General features: G+C 45.0%; 1 protein-coding gene across 1 annotated transcript in view; it reads left to right on the top strand.

The window, feature by feature from the left end:
• ZNF366 (zinc finger protein 366) overlaps positions 1–19652 on the top strand; it is a 67252-nt gene extending 47600 nt beyond the window's left edge. Inside the window, exons 3-5 of the mRNA XM_025389441.1 lie at positions 3064–3255; positions 12122–12296; positions 15272–19652. Of these exons, the coding sequence (XP_025245226.1) occupies positions 3064–3255; positions 12122–12296; positions 15272–15807 (903 nt within the window). The 3' untranslated portion in view covers positions 15808–19652. The remainder of the gene's footprint in view (positions 1–3063; positions 3256–12121; positions 12297–15271) is intronic.
• The last annotated feature ends 245 nt before the right edge of the window (positions 19653–19897 follow it).

Genomic DNA, 19897 nt, shown 5'->3' with positions numbered 1-19897 from the left:
GAGAGAACAATTCTCAACCAAACCCTTTCCCCCACCAGCCTTCTAGACTCTAAGGTAGGCCTAGAAATAAATAATGCAGACGTTTGCAGAGGAGGATGAGGAAGGATGCTCCCTAGCCTCCAAGAATCTTGCAGCTTCTGCTTCTAGAAACTTCATCCAAGGCACTAGAATGAGTGTGTCATCAGACCCTAAATCAGCTCTGTGCCTGGGATGTGCCAGGGAGCACCTTCTGGAGAATTCTCTTGGTCTCGTACTGTTGAAGCAGTGGAAAACAACTTTTTGCATTGTTTTCTCCCTCAACTGTGAGACCCGCTTCATATGCAAGCTCTCCAAGGGAAGCAGAGCTTGGCCAAGGTTGGCAGGGCCTATGCCTCCCTGTGTTGAACCCGTTCCTAGTTGGGTGAAGGGCCCTGTGGTTTATATTGTAGGAGGCATGAGAAAGCATCCTTCTCTGGTTTTGTTTGATCTTCTCCGTGCTCAGGTCTTCAAGGGGAAATACAGGCCCAAGAGTCTAAGTTCAGCCCAGTTTGCAAACATAGCCCTAGAGTCATTCAGGCTGAACTAAAATAAGGCCCTAGTGGTGTCCCTGAAATCTTACCCCAGCTAAACTATGGAAACTGCTTTGAGCCTCCAAGAGGGAGTTTTGCCCCCACTGACTCCTACTCTCACACCCTTAACCTCAAGTGGTTTTCTTGGCAGGAAAGACTTCTAGCAAGCCAGAGCTTCTAAAGCATTCTTTAATTCTGAAAGGTCAGCAGAGGACTTTGCCCAGTCAAGATAATGTTTCTCTGTGCTATAATAGGTTTCACTTGTTAGGTTAGGACAACACACAGAGTATTTTCTGGCTCTGCAGCTGAGATGAAATGTGTGGCTGCCTTGTGGGCTCTGCACAAACAGGTCCTGCCCTACAAAAGGCACCTGTAGATACCATCCAAAGGGGAATCACCTGCCAAGTGCAGGAACCATCAACAAAGGACCCAGACTGGGATTCAGTCGCAAGGGGGACCATTCGCTAACTTCAGGGGCTCCTTTATATGTGGGAAAGGAATCAAAAGTGCATTTTAGAGTATATAAAGATCCTGTAAGATGGTAGAAAATGAAGTCAAAATGGGAGAAACAGCCTGGTGTCTGAAATAAGTTTCATTTGAATTAGAAAACAAAATATATTTTAATGAGAGGTGTAAGCAAACAGTGAGAGGTAGTATTTGTTGAACACTTGCTATATGACAGGTGTTTCACTCTTTATCCAATCCTCATTTACTTCTCAACAACTCTAAGAGCTACTCCCCATCTGCAGTTGAAGACACTGAGGCATGGCAGGTCACTCAGGAATCTCTGGCACAGGCATCTGTGCCTTGGCCACTCTATGGTGAGCACTTCCTCTTTTCCACTTGCTTCTCTGTTCACACCGCTGACCACCTGACAGGCTCCGACTCTGTGATTCCACTGATCTTATCAGAGAAATAACAGCTTCCTTTGTTGCTTCAAAGTTGTGTCCAGGCTCCTGCTCATTTGCATTCTAGGCCAGCCCACAGGTGAATCTTACTTTGGACACAGAATTCTCTTTAAAGAATTCTGAAAACAGTGATAAGAAAATTCTCCTTGGTTTCAGGACAAATGGATCAGAGCCAAGCCCAGAAAAAATCTTGAGAGAAGAAAGATGCTAAAATAAAATTTAAAATCCATTAAGAAAATGTTTTTCATAAATTTTATAATTTTAAACTCAGTGTTTAAATATGCACTACATTTTAAAAATTCATCTCCTTAGGCAGAATCAAAGTTTAATTTCTAAAGGAGGTTGATTTCTAGGTCTCCTTATTAATATAAATGCATACTCATGTAACATCATCTGGACTAGACAGTGCTTGAGTTAGAAAGAACCCCAGGGTTCTCATGACCCACCACTTCATCTTGAGATGAGAAGCCTTCATTAAAAAAAGCCACAGGACTCATCTAAGGTTTTACAGTCAGGGAATAGCCAGGCAGAGACCTGAATCCACCCTTTAGTACCATGGGCCCGCCAGAACTGCAGAGTGATTCTTTTTTACCTTGACTCAAAGTAAAGAAATGGAAACATAGACAGAGAGAGTCAGAGATGAGCTTAGAATCCCTCCTTCCCTCCTTCCGCCACTATGACTATCAGGCAATATGGATTTCATCAGGTACAGTTGTTAACTAAGCAACTTGTTCCAATCCTATGGTAACCTTCAGTTTAGTGCCCTGGTTCTCTAATTTTTCTTCCCAAAAGTCATTCTGGGTCAAGACCTCTTGCAGAGGCCTTTGCGGGGAAGTAATGGATAGTCAGGATTAGTGAATGCCCGGCTTAAGCTGTGAGTCCCTGGAAATGCTCTCAATTAAGGGCCTTGGTTCAAACACACCTTCATGCACAGAAAGGAAACAAGAAAGCCTCCTGTCCTGTTCCTTAATGCAGAAAGCTATCTCTTGCCAAACTTCTTTATAAGAAGGAGCTGGCTTAGGGGAGGCTCCATAACCATGTCATTGTGGAGGTCAGTGTGGCCTGTGGGAACCCAGGAGACCAGCTTGAGAGGGTGATTATCAAGTTGTAATTTACTGAAGTGTGGATATAAGATGTTCTGGGATTTTCAAGTCCATTAATGAGAACCCAAGAGAACACTGGTTTCCATAGAGTAAATAATAATATCATTTTGGAAGATTTTATTTTTTCATTATCATGAAAGCTGGATTATAGACTCGTATTGCATATCAGCCCACAGTGCTCTTAACAAAAGCCTGTTAATCCTCAAGAACTATCACTGGAGACTTAACCCCAGCAGCAGCTGGAACAACGAAAGCAATAGCTTTCTTTTCCTCTAACAGTCTGGCTAGTTTATGGTTTTCAGAAGGGGAAAAAAAGGATTATATAATCAACACTTTTCCAGAAAATAGCAATTTAACAAGGCTGAAGCTACACCATTTGAAACTCAACATCTATCACCAAGCTCTTTGTGGATTGATGTAGCAGAGAGGAAAATGAAGTCTATGATCCTGATGAAAGCATGCTACCTGTCAATCACCACTTTTCTGAATCTTCCCTCCCTGCAGGGTGTGAAGGAGCACAAGTGTGGAATTTGTGGGCGGGAGTTCACCCTGCTGGCCAACATGAAGCGACACGTGCTGATCCATACCAACATCCGCGCCTACCAGTGTCACCTCTGCTACAAGAGCTTCGTGCAGAAGCAGACCCTCAAGGCACACATGATCGTCCACTCTGATGTGAAGCCTTTCAAATGCAAGGTGGGCAGTGGGACTTGAGAGGAACCAGAGAGTTGCGCAAATGCCTGATAGGAAAGGGTCCCCAGGGAGCCTTCTACTGTATTTCATCAGTGGGGCTACGGGGGCTCAGAATAGGTCCGTGGCCAACCCCAGGTCCCATCTGCCACTCTGCGCCTCTGCACATCCCACTTATGTCATGCCAGGCTGGAGGTCCCTAAGGAGCCTGCCCTGTTTGTCTCACTATGGCATCAGTGCCCAGGGGTGGAGCCAGGCACGAGGGGAAAGGTCTGAGCGTGGAAGGCCCTTTTGAAGAAGGAGGCTGTTAAGGGCTGCAGGTGATGTGGAGAGCCTTTGTTTTAGAGAGGAGAAAGCAAGTTTAGCGTTCTGCTTACAAGGCAATGAACAGGAAATAGGAGTCAGAGAAGCTTCTAGCACAGCTTCCCCCCTGCTGCTGCCTCCACTCCTCTCCTTGCCTCTTGACACTTGGGCTGAGCCATATGTATACTTTGAGGGCAGACCTCCCAGAGAGGATGAGAGGGACTTCAAAGCTAGCCCCTCAGAGGCCCTCAGAAATGCTTGCTGGGGCTGTGGAATAACTGTGAGCACAGTCACTTCAAGTGCCTTTCACCTACTGCTAAGTGCCATGTAGCACAGGGATGGAGCATCTTAGTTAAAATATCTGTTAGACTAATTTGGTTGGGTTTGTATTTCATCAGCTGAGAAAATTGTGAGCTGGAGATTGGTAAAGCCCAAGGCGCTGATGGGCATTACTCAGAAATGCTCCGGCTCCCCGAGGCTGTCCCCACCCCACAAGAGTGTTTCCTCTCTCTACTTCTAAAATGAGGAGAGAGCATTGGCCATGACTGGGTTTAATCCGAGTGATGTACTGGCCAAGTGTCATCCGGTCATGAAGAAGGCTGAGGGGGAAGAAGAGGGAAATTACCACATTCAGATATCATTAGAGCCCTTCTGTTTGAAATGGAGGTTTTCTCTCTGTGCTAGTGGGTGCCTAATCGGGTTCAAATGATACTCTGCTGATCCACACTCCTGAAGTGGGGTTCCCTGCTTCCAGGGGCTGTTCCTGCTTTAATACCTCTGCAGTGTGGCCCCACTTGAAGGAATCCCCTGTGAAGCTGACTTCTTTCCTGTGTTGGCAACTCTTGGAAGGGGTGAGGGGTCAGACACCAGAGCTTCCCTAGACCTGTGTGGGCATTGTCCAGAGGTGGGAGAGGGAGGCTTCTCCCTCCAGCCCTTTTCCTGCCACCAACTTCTGTTTCCCCTCCTTTTCTTCATGTTCCCAGTGGTTTGAAAGTCAATTTACATCCGTCTAAAGCGAGAGTCAGCTTCGTGCAGGACAGGCCACATTTTTTCAGGACTCAATGCAAAATGGAAATGCAAGACTCCTTGTACAAACATTACTGGGAGTTTCAAGATGATGAAAGCAGAGCATTAAGCCAAACTCAGGAGCTTTCTGACTATGGGACCCTGTGTGATATGCCCATGAAGTGAGGCCTTGGCTGCATGCAGCGATGGACTCCATAGCCTCCTCTTCTCTCTCTCTTTGGGGACTTCTTTCATTTCCTTCCCACTTCATTGAGCCCCTAGAGCACTTCACATTTCACAGAGCTATTTCTTCTTGTAAAGGGTTTACTGTCTCCTACAATGGAGTTACAAGCAGGTCTCTTTGCCATTCTTCATTCCTTATGTTGAGTTTACTCTTGGGCTTCAAGCATTAACTGAATTTTTTATCTTATCAACTGATGGTGGTGGAGCAAAATTGTTAAAATATGAAGGGAGCCATTAGCATAGTTTATAATCCCCTGAAAATTCACATCTGTCCAGTCAACCATCTCCTACCTCCACCTCGTCAATTCTGGTCCAGTGGTAGTGGTAAAACCAGGCAGAAAATGTTCCTGAAATATAGGGTTATGTCAGCAGGCAAAACAAATGTAGGCTGTGTGTGGCTTGAGGATACAGAGGCATTCTGCTTCTCTACCCTCAGGGGCTTGGAGGACTTCTTGGACCAGGTAGTATCTGAGGATCTGGAGGGTTCTCTCTAGTGTCGGTGCACAAGAGACTGCAAGGTGCTATGTAACCTGGGCCCTTGATGCAATGAGCAATCCCAGCTTGATGTTTAGGGCTTCCCTTCACGAACGATGGCTCCTTCCTCCTCCACTCCAATGATGATGCATCTACATGGTCCAAAGGGTGTCAGATGGTCAGCTTTACAGTTCAGAAACTGTTTTACCCATTTCTTGAGGTTAGATTAGGCTCCATGTCTGGTCCACACCATCAGAACCCATAAGAGAGTGGTTCATAACGTAGAATGACAGCTTTGAAACAATGATCCCCTTCTATTTTACAATGGGAGAGATGAGCCTGGCGCAGGAATTGGACTGGCCATTTGCAAAGGTTGCTTCTTCCTATTGGTAAGTCCTCTCAGGAGACCACACTAGAGGTCAGGAGGCTCCCTAGAGAGTGTCATCTGTCATCAGACAAAAAGAAATGGATGTGAAAGGGCATTCTTGTCAAACAATGGAGAAGGTGGGCCTTCTCCATTCTTAGCCATTTGTGAAACAAGAACAAGTGTCAGCCACCTTGACTCACAGCCCTCTGTCTCCGAGACAATCCTCAAAGCATACAGTCAGGGCCTTCCTCTCCCTGTCCCCATCTCCTGTCAGTGTCACCCTGCTGGGTGCCGTCTTTGTACCATTGCCCTTCTTCATTTCAACAGACTTGCAGAGCATGTCTGGATTTACAGATTATGTCACAAGGCTCTTTGCATTTGTAAACTAGCTCCGGGTCACACTGTGGGGTGAGCCATCTCAAGATGCTGTCCAGTGGTTCTTGCTTCCCAACTGTGCTGTGCTAGATTCTTGGAAATTCGGCCTTGGGTGAAGGTTGTTGGGGATTTGGGAGTTGACAGAGGGATGAAGGGCCATTTGCCCGTTGCAATGCTGTTCACAGTCATCTGAGAGACATGGCTGGCTGGCTGCTCCGTGGTGTTGGAGGACAAGCCCAAGCAACTGAACTTGTGTTTTGTTGCCGTAACAGGGAAGAGCCATCCACTTCCTGTCTCGTGATTGACATGGCTGGGCAGAGAGGCAGTCTTCACTCTCTCCTTTACCCAAAAACTCACAGCAAGGAAGAGGCTTTTAGCAACCGATTCTAATTTTTTGGGATTCTCACCATTAAAATTCCTTCTTAACATACATCCTTCCTCCTGTCTCAATGTGAACTGATCTTCTCCAGGCCTGTGCTCAGTGGAAACAGCTGTCCCTAGCAAGCAGAAATGTTCACTCACTGTGGGATTAGGCATTAACAATAGGATGGAAAATTAGAGGAGAGGAAAGGTTTCCATTCCATGTTTCTTTTCTTTTTCTCGTTATAAAAAAGTTACTGCCTTTCTGGGCTCTTTTGCTATTGGCTGGACTTCTGGACTCGTGCTTCTTGGAGCCAGCTGGAGTTTTTCCAGAGACCTGCGCCTGTAGACTTAAGCCACTTTTCAGAAATATGCTTCCCAGATTCTGGGTAAGCACACAGGGGTTGATTTGGATCCTATCCTTGTGGTGGCCAAACTTCATCACAGCAAAGAACCAGCTGCCGTCTTTGGGAAACCTGTCCAGGAAAAGCAGCCGTCCAGAATTTCCGGGACAAATTCTCTTTTGAGATGGGTGAAGCCGGGAGCTGCCTGAGTTATGAATCACCAGGTCATCTGAAACCTTGTCTGTAGCATAAGACTGAAGGCCAGAGGGCAGAGCTGTCAGAATAGGGATGAGGTCTCCCCGCGGAGGGGCCCACCACTGTCGTCAAACTGGCTCCATTTTCCCCTCACTTTCTTTGACGCTCCAAGAAGGAAGAAACCAGATGCGGGGCTTTGAGGGGCCCAGTGCTTGGGGTCAGAGTTTTCAGGCTGGCATGGAGGGGGTTAAGGCAGTGACCAGATAGCAGCCTTTGGCAGCAAAGCCCTCCTCAGCAGAAGGAAGGATATAGCTGTATGAACTGCCTGCTTAACAATGCCTCACATGTCCCCAGGGGCCCGCCTGCAAATAGATTTCATCTTGCTTTCTCTTGTACTTTTCAAAGCTTCCTGTTTTCTCACGGTCCTTTTGGACAGTTTACAGTCTCTCTCTCCCTCCCTCCCTCTCTCTCCCTTTGAGGAAAGGAACACCCTTCTTATTAAAAGAGAGAGAGGGAGAAGAATGTGCGGGAAGGGCAGTTTCACGGAGGCCATTCTCCTCAGCTGCAGGCCACAGCTCTCTGACCTCTTCTTTCTGAATAGGAAAACACAGGCTTCCTGGTGCATCTCAGTTCTGAAGCTCACACCAGGCTGGCTGGGGCGAGGTAGTGTGCTGCTTCTGGCCCCAGCCCAGGGGCTGCCCGCGCTATCACCCTGTCTCTGACCACGGCCGACTTCTCCATGGCTGTCAGCATGGCCACTGGGGTTCATGGCAACTGCCCAAGGTGCCTCCAGGACCTGGACCAGGGAGGAGAAGGGTGCCAGGAGGCTGGGATGAGGAGGCCCGGAGCACACGGGCATCCCACAGCTGTTCAAAGGGCAGGCTAAGAATGGGGGAGCCAAATAACTCTGCCCTCTCCCAGCCCTGAACCTTGGATGGAGCTTCTCTTTCCATCAGTTCCCAGACCTGGGGCAGGCACAACCGCTTACATTTCTACTACACTTCAAGCAGCCTAGTGGGTATTTAGTCAGCAGATTTCTTATTTGGCTCTTCCTTTAATATTCCCCTCATCTTCAAAGACCTTTCCATTTCTGGAATGTAAAAGAATCTACTATATACACAATAATGATAGTAAAAAGAGCTAATATTTATTGAGCTCTTACTATTTGCCAAGCCCTTCTTGTGAATTATCTCATTTGATCCTCACAACAACCTTCAGAGGAAACGATGATTATTATCAACATTATACAGAAGAGAAAATGGAGCAAGCTCTCTGTCCTTCTGGGTCTGCACCTCTGCTCTCTACTCTGACATCTCAAAGCCTAATAACCCATGCGACCCATGTTTACAGGGCACTTTAAAATATTTGTTTCCATTTTTTATTAAATTTTGAGGTCCATCTCCACCTCAAAAAGTGGGTGGATGGAGAAGCTGAGATTTCACGTTGAAACACACTGACGGTGCTCCTTGGAGCGACCGAGAGGTCAAGCGGGGGCACTCTGGTGGAGAAGCGCACCTGTGCAATGAGATCAGAGTCCTCCCCACTTCAGTGGCTTCCTGAACCAACATCCACTCCTATTTTCATCTCCACAGACCTTGGCAGAGATGATTCAGCAAGTCCTGCTTGGGCACACTTTTAGCTTCACATCGCATGATTTAAGGAGGCCTTGACTTCAATGGCTGCTTTTCTCTGGAGAAGAAGCTAGAGATTTGGTGGTCCCTCCCATCCATTGCTCCTCCCTCTGGTCTAACTCCCCTCCCCTACTGTGACAATTCTGCTTAGGGCTTACATCTCAGACTCCACCCAAGAGCGCCGTGATTCACTGGCCCCATCCTCTTTCTCTGGCCTCTCTTTACTAACAGTGTCTGAGAGGTTTCTCTCTTGAGTTTCACAGACATAAAATACCTCCATACACTTGGGTGTTTTCACATGAGGACAATCTTCTGAGAAAGATGAGGTGGCCAAGTGTTCTGGATAAGAACCAAAAGGCTTGGTGGAGAGTCAGAGGCTGAGAGGAAGAAGCTAAGTACCTACCGCCCAGATGTGAGTGGAGCCCGAGTATCTCAGGTCCTGGGTTAATTGACTCTATCCTGCCACTGAGGAGTTTGGTTTGAAAATGAATAGGTTTTGTGGAAAAAGGATGAGAGCTGGTGATGGCTGCTTTTTAGAATTTTGCATGAAGTAATGCCATTTCCCTGACTTGTTTATTTCCCCAATCAAAGACTTAGGCATTCATGAAGTGTACTATATGTGTAGTCCTGTGCTTGATACTGAGTTGGCTACGAAGAAAAGGAAGTCAGCTTATTGGAGACTACCTGGGATGCTGTTTAGAGCCCAGACACCGTTTTACTAGGTGCACACCTCTGTGCATGGAGTTGGGGAAGGGAAATAGATGGGACACTGGGGCAGGTGAATTGCAAGGTCTGTAATACCCCAAGGTCCCAGAAGGTGTGGCAGCAACAAGAATTTGATTGAAGTGTCTGAAAATGTCTTATGAAGAGACTTTATCTTTGTGTACAACAAAGTGCACTTTACACATTTTTCATAGTTAGGCTAAAATTCCATCCCCTTTACAAAACCTTCTCAGACCAGTTCAGCCTCTAAGGCTTCAGCAACCACAGATAATAACTGAAAGAAGAATTTCTCTCATCATGTGAGCCAAGTGCAGAAGGTGCTTGTCACTTCTTTTCAATGGACTCTTTCTGGCCTGTAGGACCACGAGACCCCGTTCATGCCTGGACTGGTATACTAGCCTAATTGATCTTCTGGCCTTCAGCTTCTCTCCCCCTACATGCCTTGTCCTTAACCACTCATGGCTTTTCATTTGATCCGTTCTTCCGTGGCTGTGTTTCCCACCCCTTTCCTCACTCAGCAGATGCTTACTGAGGAACTATGATGTGTCACACAAATACTAGGCAGATAATAAATAAAAAAGCAGACAAAGCTTCAATGCGTGTTGCAGTCTCCTGAGTGAAAATATATATGAACCAAATACTGGTTATGCTCAGCAACTGTAACAGCAACTTCACTCCAAATAACCAGGAACCATCCCACAATCCAAATAAGGTATGCTTTTTCTAAAAATGACCCATGACTGGAAATTCTTAATGTAGAATCTCTAGCTTCAAAGCTTCTTTTTGGCCTAACATGGTGGCTTACCCCTGTAATCCCAGCACTTTGGGAGGCTGAGGCAGATGGATCACTTGAGGTCAGGAGTTTGGGACTGGCCTGGCCAACATGGCCAGAGAAACCCCATCTCTACTAAAGACAGAAAAATTAGCCAGGCACCTGTAGTCCCAGCTACTTGGGAGACTGAGGCACGAGAATCTCTTGAACCTGGGAGGTGGAGGCTGCAGTGAGCCAAGATGGTACCACTGCACTCCAGCCTAGGCAACAGAGCGAGACTCTGTCTCAGAAAAAAAAAAAAAAAAAAAAAAGAGAGCTTTCAGCCATGATGGTGGAGAAGTGGGCAAATTAAGCTAATAAGCATAACTCTAATAGAACTTTTACACATATGCATGACTGAGCCACAGATTGATACATCTTAATAAATTATCTCAATTGAGAATAAAAGAGTCATCTATCCTGCATATTGCTTCTCTTGCGAAAGTTGGAATTAGACCAGTTCTGTCATCCTTTTCTCCTCTTAGGTCACCATTTTCAAATGAATGTGGCGTGCAGATGCTCTGTCTGGATGCTGAGCTTGGAACCCCACCCAGTAGGCCAAATTCATTCATGCTAGTAAGAGAGAGCAAAAGCGGGGAAAGTACTTACAATTCTCAAACATGAATCATTCAAGAATACAGAGCCAGCCATTCATTGTCCGTACATGGACCCAGCATTCTTCTAGGCTAAACTCCCCAAATCATCATTGGAGAGGTCTATCTACTCTTTCAAGACGAGCTCAACACTCATCTTCCGTAGCCAACTAATGAAATTGTTGCCTTCATCAATAAAAATTTAATCCAGAATCCCCAACATTGGCCCTAAAAATATATCTCAGTGAGGAAGGAAAACTGGTGTAAGCTCAGAGGATGCCTCACCCTGAGGGTCTCTGTGGCCTCTCTCACTACGTAGTGCTGCCCCAGCTCCACTGGCCTCTGAGGTTGGGGAGGGAAGGAGAATTCTTCTCTCTTAGCATTCTTGTCCAATCACAGACACAAAATCACTGTTTGCATTCCTCCTACCACAGCCTGAAATGTTCCTGTTCTAGTAAGGCTTGGGGACAACAAAAGCTCCCCCAAAGCAGTCTGCTTCTGGGTTCCTCTTTCTGCATATACAAAATCACCTGTGAGAAGAAAGTTCTGCTCTTCTTCCAAAAGCAGTTGGAGAACCAGTTGTCCTTCATGTATTTGCAGTTCGATTGAAATAGAATGATGAGAAAGAAAGAGTAAAACATGTTTACTTTTTGTACACTCTCACTACTTCAAATTTCTACCCAGAGAAAAGACACGTTCCTTCCTGAGATGATTTCTCATTTTTTTAACTTTGAAATCCATACCAGTGATTAGAAAATAAAGCAATTTAAAAAGCATTGTGTGATACATCATATATAATACTACAGTGTATTCTTTTATTCTCTTCTGCCTGATACAGAAGAGTTGTGCTGGGAGACACACAATGTGGTCTGGTGGTTGACCGTGTGGCCTCTGGCATCTGATGGCCTGAGTTCATTAACCCAGCTTCAGCACCCACTACTTGTGTGCCTTGGCCAAGTGACGTAAGTCCTCAGATTGTGCATCTGTAAAATGGGGATGGTAACAGCAACCATCTCATATGATTGGTGTGAGAATTAAATAAGATATTCCATGGTAGACTTAGAACAAGGCCTTCCATATTGCAACTGCTGCATAAATATTAAACACATAATCACATTCTTATTATTGAAGGAGGAACACTCGTAGCCACTGCTTTTCAGATCAGCTCTTCTCCTTTTCCAAAGCTTTTATTCAAAAGAAGTTTTACAAGCTTTGATATTTTTACTTTGTATTTAAAGGTTTCTAAACTCCAGGAACAAATCTCATGAATCTACCCCTACTTGCTCCACCTTTGAGGCTCCTTCCTGATTTCCTTATGGACATTTTCCTTGCAAGTAGATTAAAATGTCAAGGTCCAAACAAAGTAGAAGCGGTATCTGTGCTCCAGGGGCCTGGATGGGGCTTCACTCAGGCAGAGTAACCTGTGTTCTCATTCCCATCTTTGACAGCTTTGTGGGAAGGAGTTCAACCGGATGCACAACCTGATGGGCCACATGCACCTGCACTCGGACAGCAAACCCTTCAAGTGCCTCTATTGCCCAAGCAAATTCACCCTGAAGGGGAACCTGACACGCCACATGAAAGTCAAGCACGGAGTCATGGAGCGGGGCCTTCATTCCCAAGGTAATCACTCTTCTGGGAAGCCCCGCGAGTCAGTCCAGTGGACAGCAAATGGGAGCTGAGTTCATTTTATGGGGCATTACCTTGAGGGTTACTCTTGTCAAGACCACAGCAGAGTAGCAGGAGTAGCCTTCTAATGTTACTAGAAAAAAATCTGATGCTAATTTCTGAAGGTAGTAAGTACAAGTGAATTAGAGTAAATAGGACTGTCATCATGATGCCAGTTGGTACCATTATTGGTTCCTTTGTTCCAGACACTACATCAGGTGCCTTGTCGCTAATATTCATGGCAACTCCAGGCTGGAAGAACTTCTATTATTTCTATTTTACAGTGGGGCAATGAAGGCTTCAAGAGATCAGTTTGCCCAAAGTTGCTCTGCTGAAAAGTGGCAGAGTCAAGATTTGAACCTAGGCCTTTCTGACTCTGCAGACTTTATTGTACCCACTTCATGGCATTGCTGTGAATGGGAATGCAATTTTTCTTTCCTTTTTAGAAAACAGATGTGCAAGCCCTACTGTTAGCAGAACTATGTTGGTAGCAGGCTAGGTGTTTCCTACTTGTTCATGACCAGACACACCCAAGGACAATTTTCCTGCTTGGTAGGTAGGGCTGATTGGCCCATATGCAGAGCCGGGGTTTACACCTCCCCCACTGAGTCCTCACTGAACTAATGAAAAGTTCTTACCACCTTTACCTTCTCAGTCCCAGGGCCCTTGGGAGTGAAGAGTTTATGTTCCAGATCTACTGAATTCAGCCGGGTTGCTCCTTAACTGTCTAATCAACCAGTCCTTCAATAAACAGGCAATAAATGCCCCTGTGTCCAAAGCAGTGAACTATACGCAGCAGCAGATACTAGGGGAAGGAGACCATCTGCCCTCTAGGATGTCTGTGCATGGGGAGAGAAGACAATTTTATGTGTAATTTACAAAATCATCTTAACAGCTTTTCGGTCACTAGTATCATCAAAGCACAGGGTGAGACCCCTTAGGGACATTATTGCTTGGCCCTACAATGCCATGAAAGAGACTGTGTTATTCTTATTTTGTATAAGAGGAGACCAAGGCCTAGAGATGTTAGATAAACTGCTCAAGGTCAAACAGCAAGTCTGAAGACAAAACTGGGATTCCAACTTAATTTCTGAATCAAGCCAGTGCTCACTACCCTAGGCAGAAACATGGGGTGATTTGTTTGTGTGCTGTTTCACTCACCTCCTTACAAAAGAGATGGTCGAGTGGGTGAGCATATTCATAAATAGATACACATATGCACACACAGTGTGAAACAAAATGGTTGTAACTTTCAGGTTTTTCACAGTACCCACTGAGTTTCTAGTAACTCCTGGATGACAGGGAGCTGTGGTCACAAAACAAGAGCTGGAATTTGTTCAAAAGCCCTGAAAAAAAAATGTAGTTAAAGCAAAAACAATTTTGTTTTTCCTGCAAACGTTTTTCTCTTGAATTATTCACTGAATCTCTAGTTGCCTGAGCCACTTCCCCAAGCTAGGCCTGGATTTTTCCAGAAGAAGTGAGGTTTGCTCTGTCATCAGGATGGGAGACATACAAGTCAATGAGGAGACCACACTCCATCTGAAAGCACGAACTGGTTGCCATGACTTACCCCACACTGCTGCTCAAATCCTAAAAGGCACCTAACAGCTCTGTTGTTCTGGAAAAATAACTATCAGAGGGTTGCTTTGAAAAATTTTAACAGACTTTCAACAGTCTTAGTGTTTTCATCTACAAAGGGTATTAGCTTTTATTTTTCACTCTAGCTTTTGAAATCGCTCAAAAATCATTAAAAAGATCTTTCCTGTCCCCTGACAAGATTAAAGATACAGACAGTTTCATTGCCTGACAGCATCAAAAAGTGAACATCATCGCCCCTACCCTTCTTTTTTGCACCCCGCTCCCAGAAGCCTGGTCTAGCTGCACCCCAGGACCCCTCCCTTGCTGTTGCTCGTCCTCAGTGTCCAGGCTGTCCCTGGAGGCCTGCCTATTGACTCATCAAAGGTCAAGGTCTTAAAGATAGGATCAAATGAAACTGCCATGCTGAAAAGCCCATCCCTACAGCCCTGCAAACTGAAGCCCAAAGTGAGGCTTCCTTGAATCACTGTGCCCAACAGCAGGGACACTGGTGGTCAGACACAGGGGCTGTGTGAGCTCCTCAGAGGACCTCTTCATGCCACCTCTACCCTGTCTATGAGTAGGCTGTTGGCATTGGGGCCACAGTCCTGGGGTGGTGTCTGCTGCCCCAAATGGGATATCTTTGTTTTGTTCAAGATGAAAATGCCTTTATTATTGATTTACTTTTTTTATGATAAAATGTATGCTCATGGTAAAAAATAAAACAATAGTACATTAAAAGTGAAAAGAGAATGTTTGTTAATTTTAAGATTTTGACATACTTCTTCAAGACATTTTTTTGATAGAGATGGCTAGCTAGATAAAATCAGGTCTGCACTATAAATAAACACGCACACACAAACTTACATATATATTTTGTTTTTACTTAAAATACATAGCAAATATCTTTTTGTGATCATTAGTAGGTCTCCACATCACCTATGCATGGTTCACTATATGGATATATCATTATTTATTTAACCAAACCTCTATTATTAAATACAAAAATTTTTCACAGTTTGACTGTGATGAAAAATATGGTGATATGCATCCATACACATGTTTTGTGCACCTGCCTGCCTATTTTTTCAGTTTAAATTCTCAGTAGCATAATTGCTAAGTCAAAGCTTATTTTTAAAGCTTTCGGTGGATGTTGCCAAATTCACCTTAAAGGGATTAAACCAATTGGACACTGTCTGTGACAAGCCTCCCATGACCACATCCTTACTGGGAATGATCTATTTGTAAAATACGCAATCAGAATACATTAAACGGCCCTGGGCTGCTCCCCTTCCTCAAGGTTCCATTGCCCCAGCATTTCCTCAGGTGCATGAATTCTTACTCTGCTCTTGTAGGTCTGGGAAGGGGGAGAATCGCCCTGGCACAGACAGCCGGTGTCCTGAGGAGTCTGGAGCAGGAGGAGCCCTTTGACCTCTCTCAGAAGCACCGGGCCAAGGTGCCCATGTTCCAGTCAGACGGGGAGAGTGCCCAGGGCAGCCACTGCCACGAGGAGGAAGAGGAGGATAACTGCTACGAGGTGGAACCCTACAGCCCTGGCCTGGCACCCCAGAGCCAGCAGCTCTGCACACCCGAGGATCTGTCCACCAAGCCGGAGCATGCACCGGAGGTGCTGGAGGAAACCTGCAAGGAGGAGAAGGAGGATGCATCCAAGGAAGAATGGGAGGAGAGCAGCAAGGGCGACCTTGGGGCAGAGGGTGGCCAGGAGAGAGACTATGCAGGCAGAGATGAGTGTCTCAGCCTCAGGGCTTTTCAGAGTACCCGGCGGGGTCCCTCTTTTTCTGATTACTTATACTTCAAGCACAGAGATGGGAGTTTGAAAGAATTACTGGAGAGGAAAATGGAAAAACAAGCAGTGCTTTTAGGTATCTAAGTGGACAGTTTTAAAATTACATTTGGAAAATGAGAACGAGGCAGTTCAAATATAGCTTTCTGCATGAACTGTCATTTTCTGGAGACTGGCAAATAGTACCAATCTCTTCAAATGGCTTAGACTAAATGAGCAGGGATGTAGGTAATGGAAAGCCTTCTCAGGTCATTCACGGGGCCCTTGATACCCTTCACACATGTGCAGGGTCTTCTTCAGTGGCGTTTGATGCATCGCCAGTATAATAAACTGTGAGTATTCTTCTAGATATCTAATCGTAAGCTGATGCTGAGGTGCTTTTAGAAATTCTACTTTCCTCTGATTTATATGCAATACATGGTAAATTTCTAATTGCAAAAATATGGTGCTTGAGGTGTCACCTTATTAATAACTAGGTGAATCCGTGAAGGTTATAATATTTTCCAGATAGATGAAAATATTAGTAGTTGTATATATAAAAATAGCCTTTATTCTATAACCAAAAATGTCAGAAATGGCACAGGAGGATGAAATGTTGAAGAGAATGCTCTCGAGTAGTTGCTGCAGATATAAGGTAAAATTTCAGGAGAAGAATAATTTTGACTAGGGAAACTGGTGACCTAGAATACTTAGATTCTCTTGTTCTATGTTGGCTGTCTTCATCAGATTGAGCATTTGGAGCATTTTTTTTTCAGATGCTCTGATGATGTTCAGGGTCCTGGTTCCTCAGACAAACCCCCACTTCTCAAGCAGAGCTCCCTCCTGGAGACCATTGCTGTCTTGCTCTGAGGCCTCATGCTGCATAAGACAGAGGCAGGGGCCGGGCGCAGTGGCTCACGCCTGTAATCCCAGCACTTTGGGAGGCCAAGGCAGGCAGATCACTTGAGGTCAGGAGTTTGAGACCAACCTGGCCAACGTGGTGAAACCCCATCTCTACTAAAAATACAAAATTTAGTCAGGCATGATGGCGGATGCCTGTAGTTCCAACTACTCAGGAGGTTGAGGCAGGAGAATCGCTTGAACCCGGGAGGTGGAGGTTGCAGTGAGCTGAGATCATGCCACCGCACTACAGCCTGGGTGACAGAGTGAGTCTCTGCCTCAAAAAAAAAAAAAAAAAAAAAAAAAGGGCAGATGCAGGAAGAGTTGTCACCAGTGACCAGGGGGTTTCTCCTCAGAGCTAGAGCTGGGGGGTGACCTCAGAGAATTCTCCCAGAAATCTAACCTCTGACTTATTTGGGTTACTAGAATAGTTGACAGCTAATCATAAGTAAAGAAGACTCTGGACTATGTTCTCAGTGCTGGCTGTACATTAGAATCATCTGGGGTGACCTTTGAAAAAAAGACACCAAACCAAGGCCTCACCCATTAAGATTCTGATTTAATTGATCTGGAGTGGAGCCCCAGGACTGGAATTTTCCAGATTGCTCCAGGCAATTCTTATGTGCAGCCGAGATTGAGAAGATTGAGGGGACTAAAATAGAACTCACCATTTCTGTGGCTTCCAGGACACTTCCCAGAGACTTCATAAGTATTTCTGTTCCTAGCCTCAGACTCTTTAAGGTTGAGAACAGGAGACCTCACAATCATACTGCTGACTTAGGCCTTCTTACCTGTCTGTAAGAGCCATATGAGTGGACACACACTCTCTCTATAAAGACACACACTTTTGACATTATACTAGAAGATGATGCCTGTGATGTTTATGGTCACTTACTATGTTGAAAAATGCATGGCTGGCCTATGGTGACTCATTATCTCTTCCCAGACTCTTGAACTATGATGCCAGTGAGTGGAAATGACTCTATTGGGTGGGATGGGCCCAGCAGGTCGGCCTTACTTAGGCACTGGCACTGAGAAAAGCAATACTGACCGGGTGTCATGTACGTGTGACTGCCCATAGCAATAACCCTCTGGTACTGTGTCTGTTTATGTAAAAACCTCTTGTTTGGTAGTTTTGACTCTTATTTGTAGAGCTAGGTACTGGTTATTATTGTGCTTCATCCTATCCCAGACTTCCCAATACATTCCTTTAGAAGACATGTCCATCTCCACCTGTTGGAGGCTGGCCTTTTCTGTAGGCCAAGGTTTGCTCCATTAGCCCCACCTGGTTGTCATCACTCACCTGTGTGTTGTGTCCATCTTTGACCCATTTCCCCTGCCACCTTGCCTAAAGCTTCTCCTGTCAGACTCCCCACCACCATGAAGTGCTAAGAGTACTGTGTCCTGAGGTAAGGGCACCTGCAACGGAGATGGTGAAGAGAAGACTGTGGGTTTTTGTGGTTACAAGCACAACTCTGGGTCAAAAACCCATTCCAAGTCCTCAGAGGGGCAAGTCCCTTCCACTCATTATTAATATAGCTCATCAGTGCCTCTGATGAAATTGCCCAGGAGGCTGGCAGAGTGGCCTGGGAGGCTTCCAGCTCTTAGGGTTCAGTTACACATTTATTCACACTGTGGCCATGTGTTGAGGACCTACTACGTGCTGTGTTTGACCACATGTCCTGCAGAATGCCATTTGGTTCTGAGTATGCCTGGCTGGAATGGGAACCAGGAAATTCTAGAGTAACAGGCTCTAGTCCTTTCCAACCAAAACAAACCACATGGGAATGTTTGAGGGACCAGTTAATGTTGAGATGGAGAGAGTATGGTCTAGAATGGTGGTTTTCAGATTGTGTTTTGAGGAGGCGGAGGTCATCTTTAGGCCTCTGAAGAGTGGTAGGGAGAGGAGAAACTCTCAACTCCCACACCCACCTCACTCCAAGCAGCTCAAGTTCCATCTGATTTATATGTTAGCATTCTAAATAAAATTTTATTTGGAGGGAGTAAAAAGGTCTAGGAGAAATAAAAAGAATTTGTTATGGAGTGTATTCCAGTGCCTGTTTTCAGTTGTTGACTCTGGGCATAAGACACTTAATTAGATCTAACCTAATGGTTAATACAGAATTAACCTTCTGAGCACCAAGGCTAAAACCTTGGTTTTGTATGCTGTTGAGTGACCAACATCCTGGTTTGCCTAGGATGATCCTGGTTTAGACCTATTGTCCCAGGATAATTATTCAAGTGTCACCTTAATTCTCAAAAGTATTCCAGTATAGGTGAGAAATTACATGGACACCTTATGCATGAGCACAGAGTTAAGGGAAGGGTTGGCCAGCCTTGCCTAATGAGCTGATGAACCAGAAGGCAAGCCTTGAAGAAGAGTCCATGTGGGCCATCTCAGAGAACTAAGGGATGAAGCCTTCCAAGATTACCAGCATTCCAAAACCAGAATATCACATTGTGACACTCGGAAAATAGGTCACTACCAAATGCTTTCCAGCCTTTTGACCACTGTCACTTTGAACCAATCAATGGACCAGCCAAGTGGCATATTTTTCTTTTATTCTTTTTATTCTTTCCTATGATTAACCCTCATGTTGCCTTTCAATTCCTCTTTCTCTCTCTTTTTAAAAATTTGACTCCCCACTGGCCATGAGACTAAGGCTGACCTTTCATGAACCCACGAGAGTAACTGGTATATTTGTATATGAGTAGTTGCATGAGAAAGCTCAATGTGCATACTGTATTTATTAAGCCCTGAAGGCATTTAATAAAATATTAACATGGTGTTTTGAATTATGATCTTTGTCTGCTTTGCTGGAACAAAATATAACAGAGCTAACATTTGAAATCCTTCGCATATTTGGACAACATTACACCAAATGTTGATTTTGTACAGAACCCTAGCTTGCTATTTAAAAACTAAAACTCTAAGTATATAGCAGCCCAAGTTGTGAATATTGCTTTCTGCTTCACTGAAAAAGCAGTTTACCTGAAAAGAACATGTAACCTATATTTTGTTAATTTAAGCAAATAAAGACATGTTGAAAAAACTGAGTTAATTATTTGCAGATACCTGAAATTTTGCAAGGTAGCTGCCATTGTCAACATATCACTCCTGCCATTATACCCTTGGCCAGGGTGGTTCCCAGTGCTTGGCTCCTCAGCCCCAGGAATACAAGTGTGTTTGATTCTCCCTCCCTCAGGGCTTCAGAAAGAGATGAATGAATTCCAATCCATCTGCAGGAAGGTGACATCTTCCTCATCCTGTTGCCCTTTCCTATTCAGAAAAAAATTA

Source organism: Theropithecus gelada, chromosome 6 (genome assembly GCF_003255815.1).
Source record: "Theropithecus gelada isolate Dixy chromosome 6, Tgel_1.0, whole genome shotgun sequence".
Lineage (NCBI taxonomy): Eukaryota > Metazoa > Chordata > Mammalia > Primates > Cercopithecidae > Theropithecus > Theropithecus gelada.
This window is presented reverse-complemented; position numbering and strand designations above follow the sequence as displayed.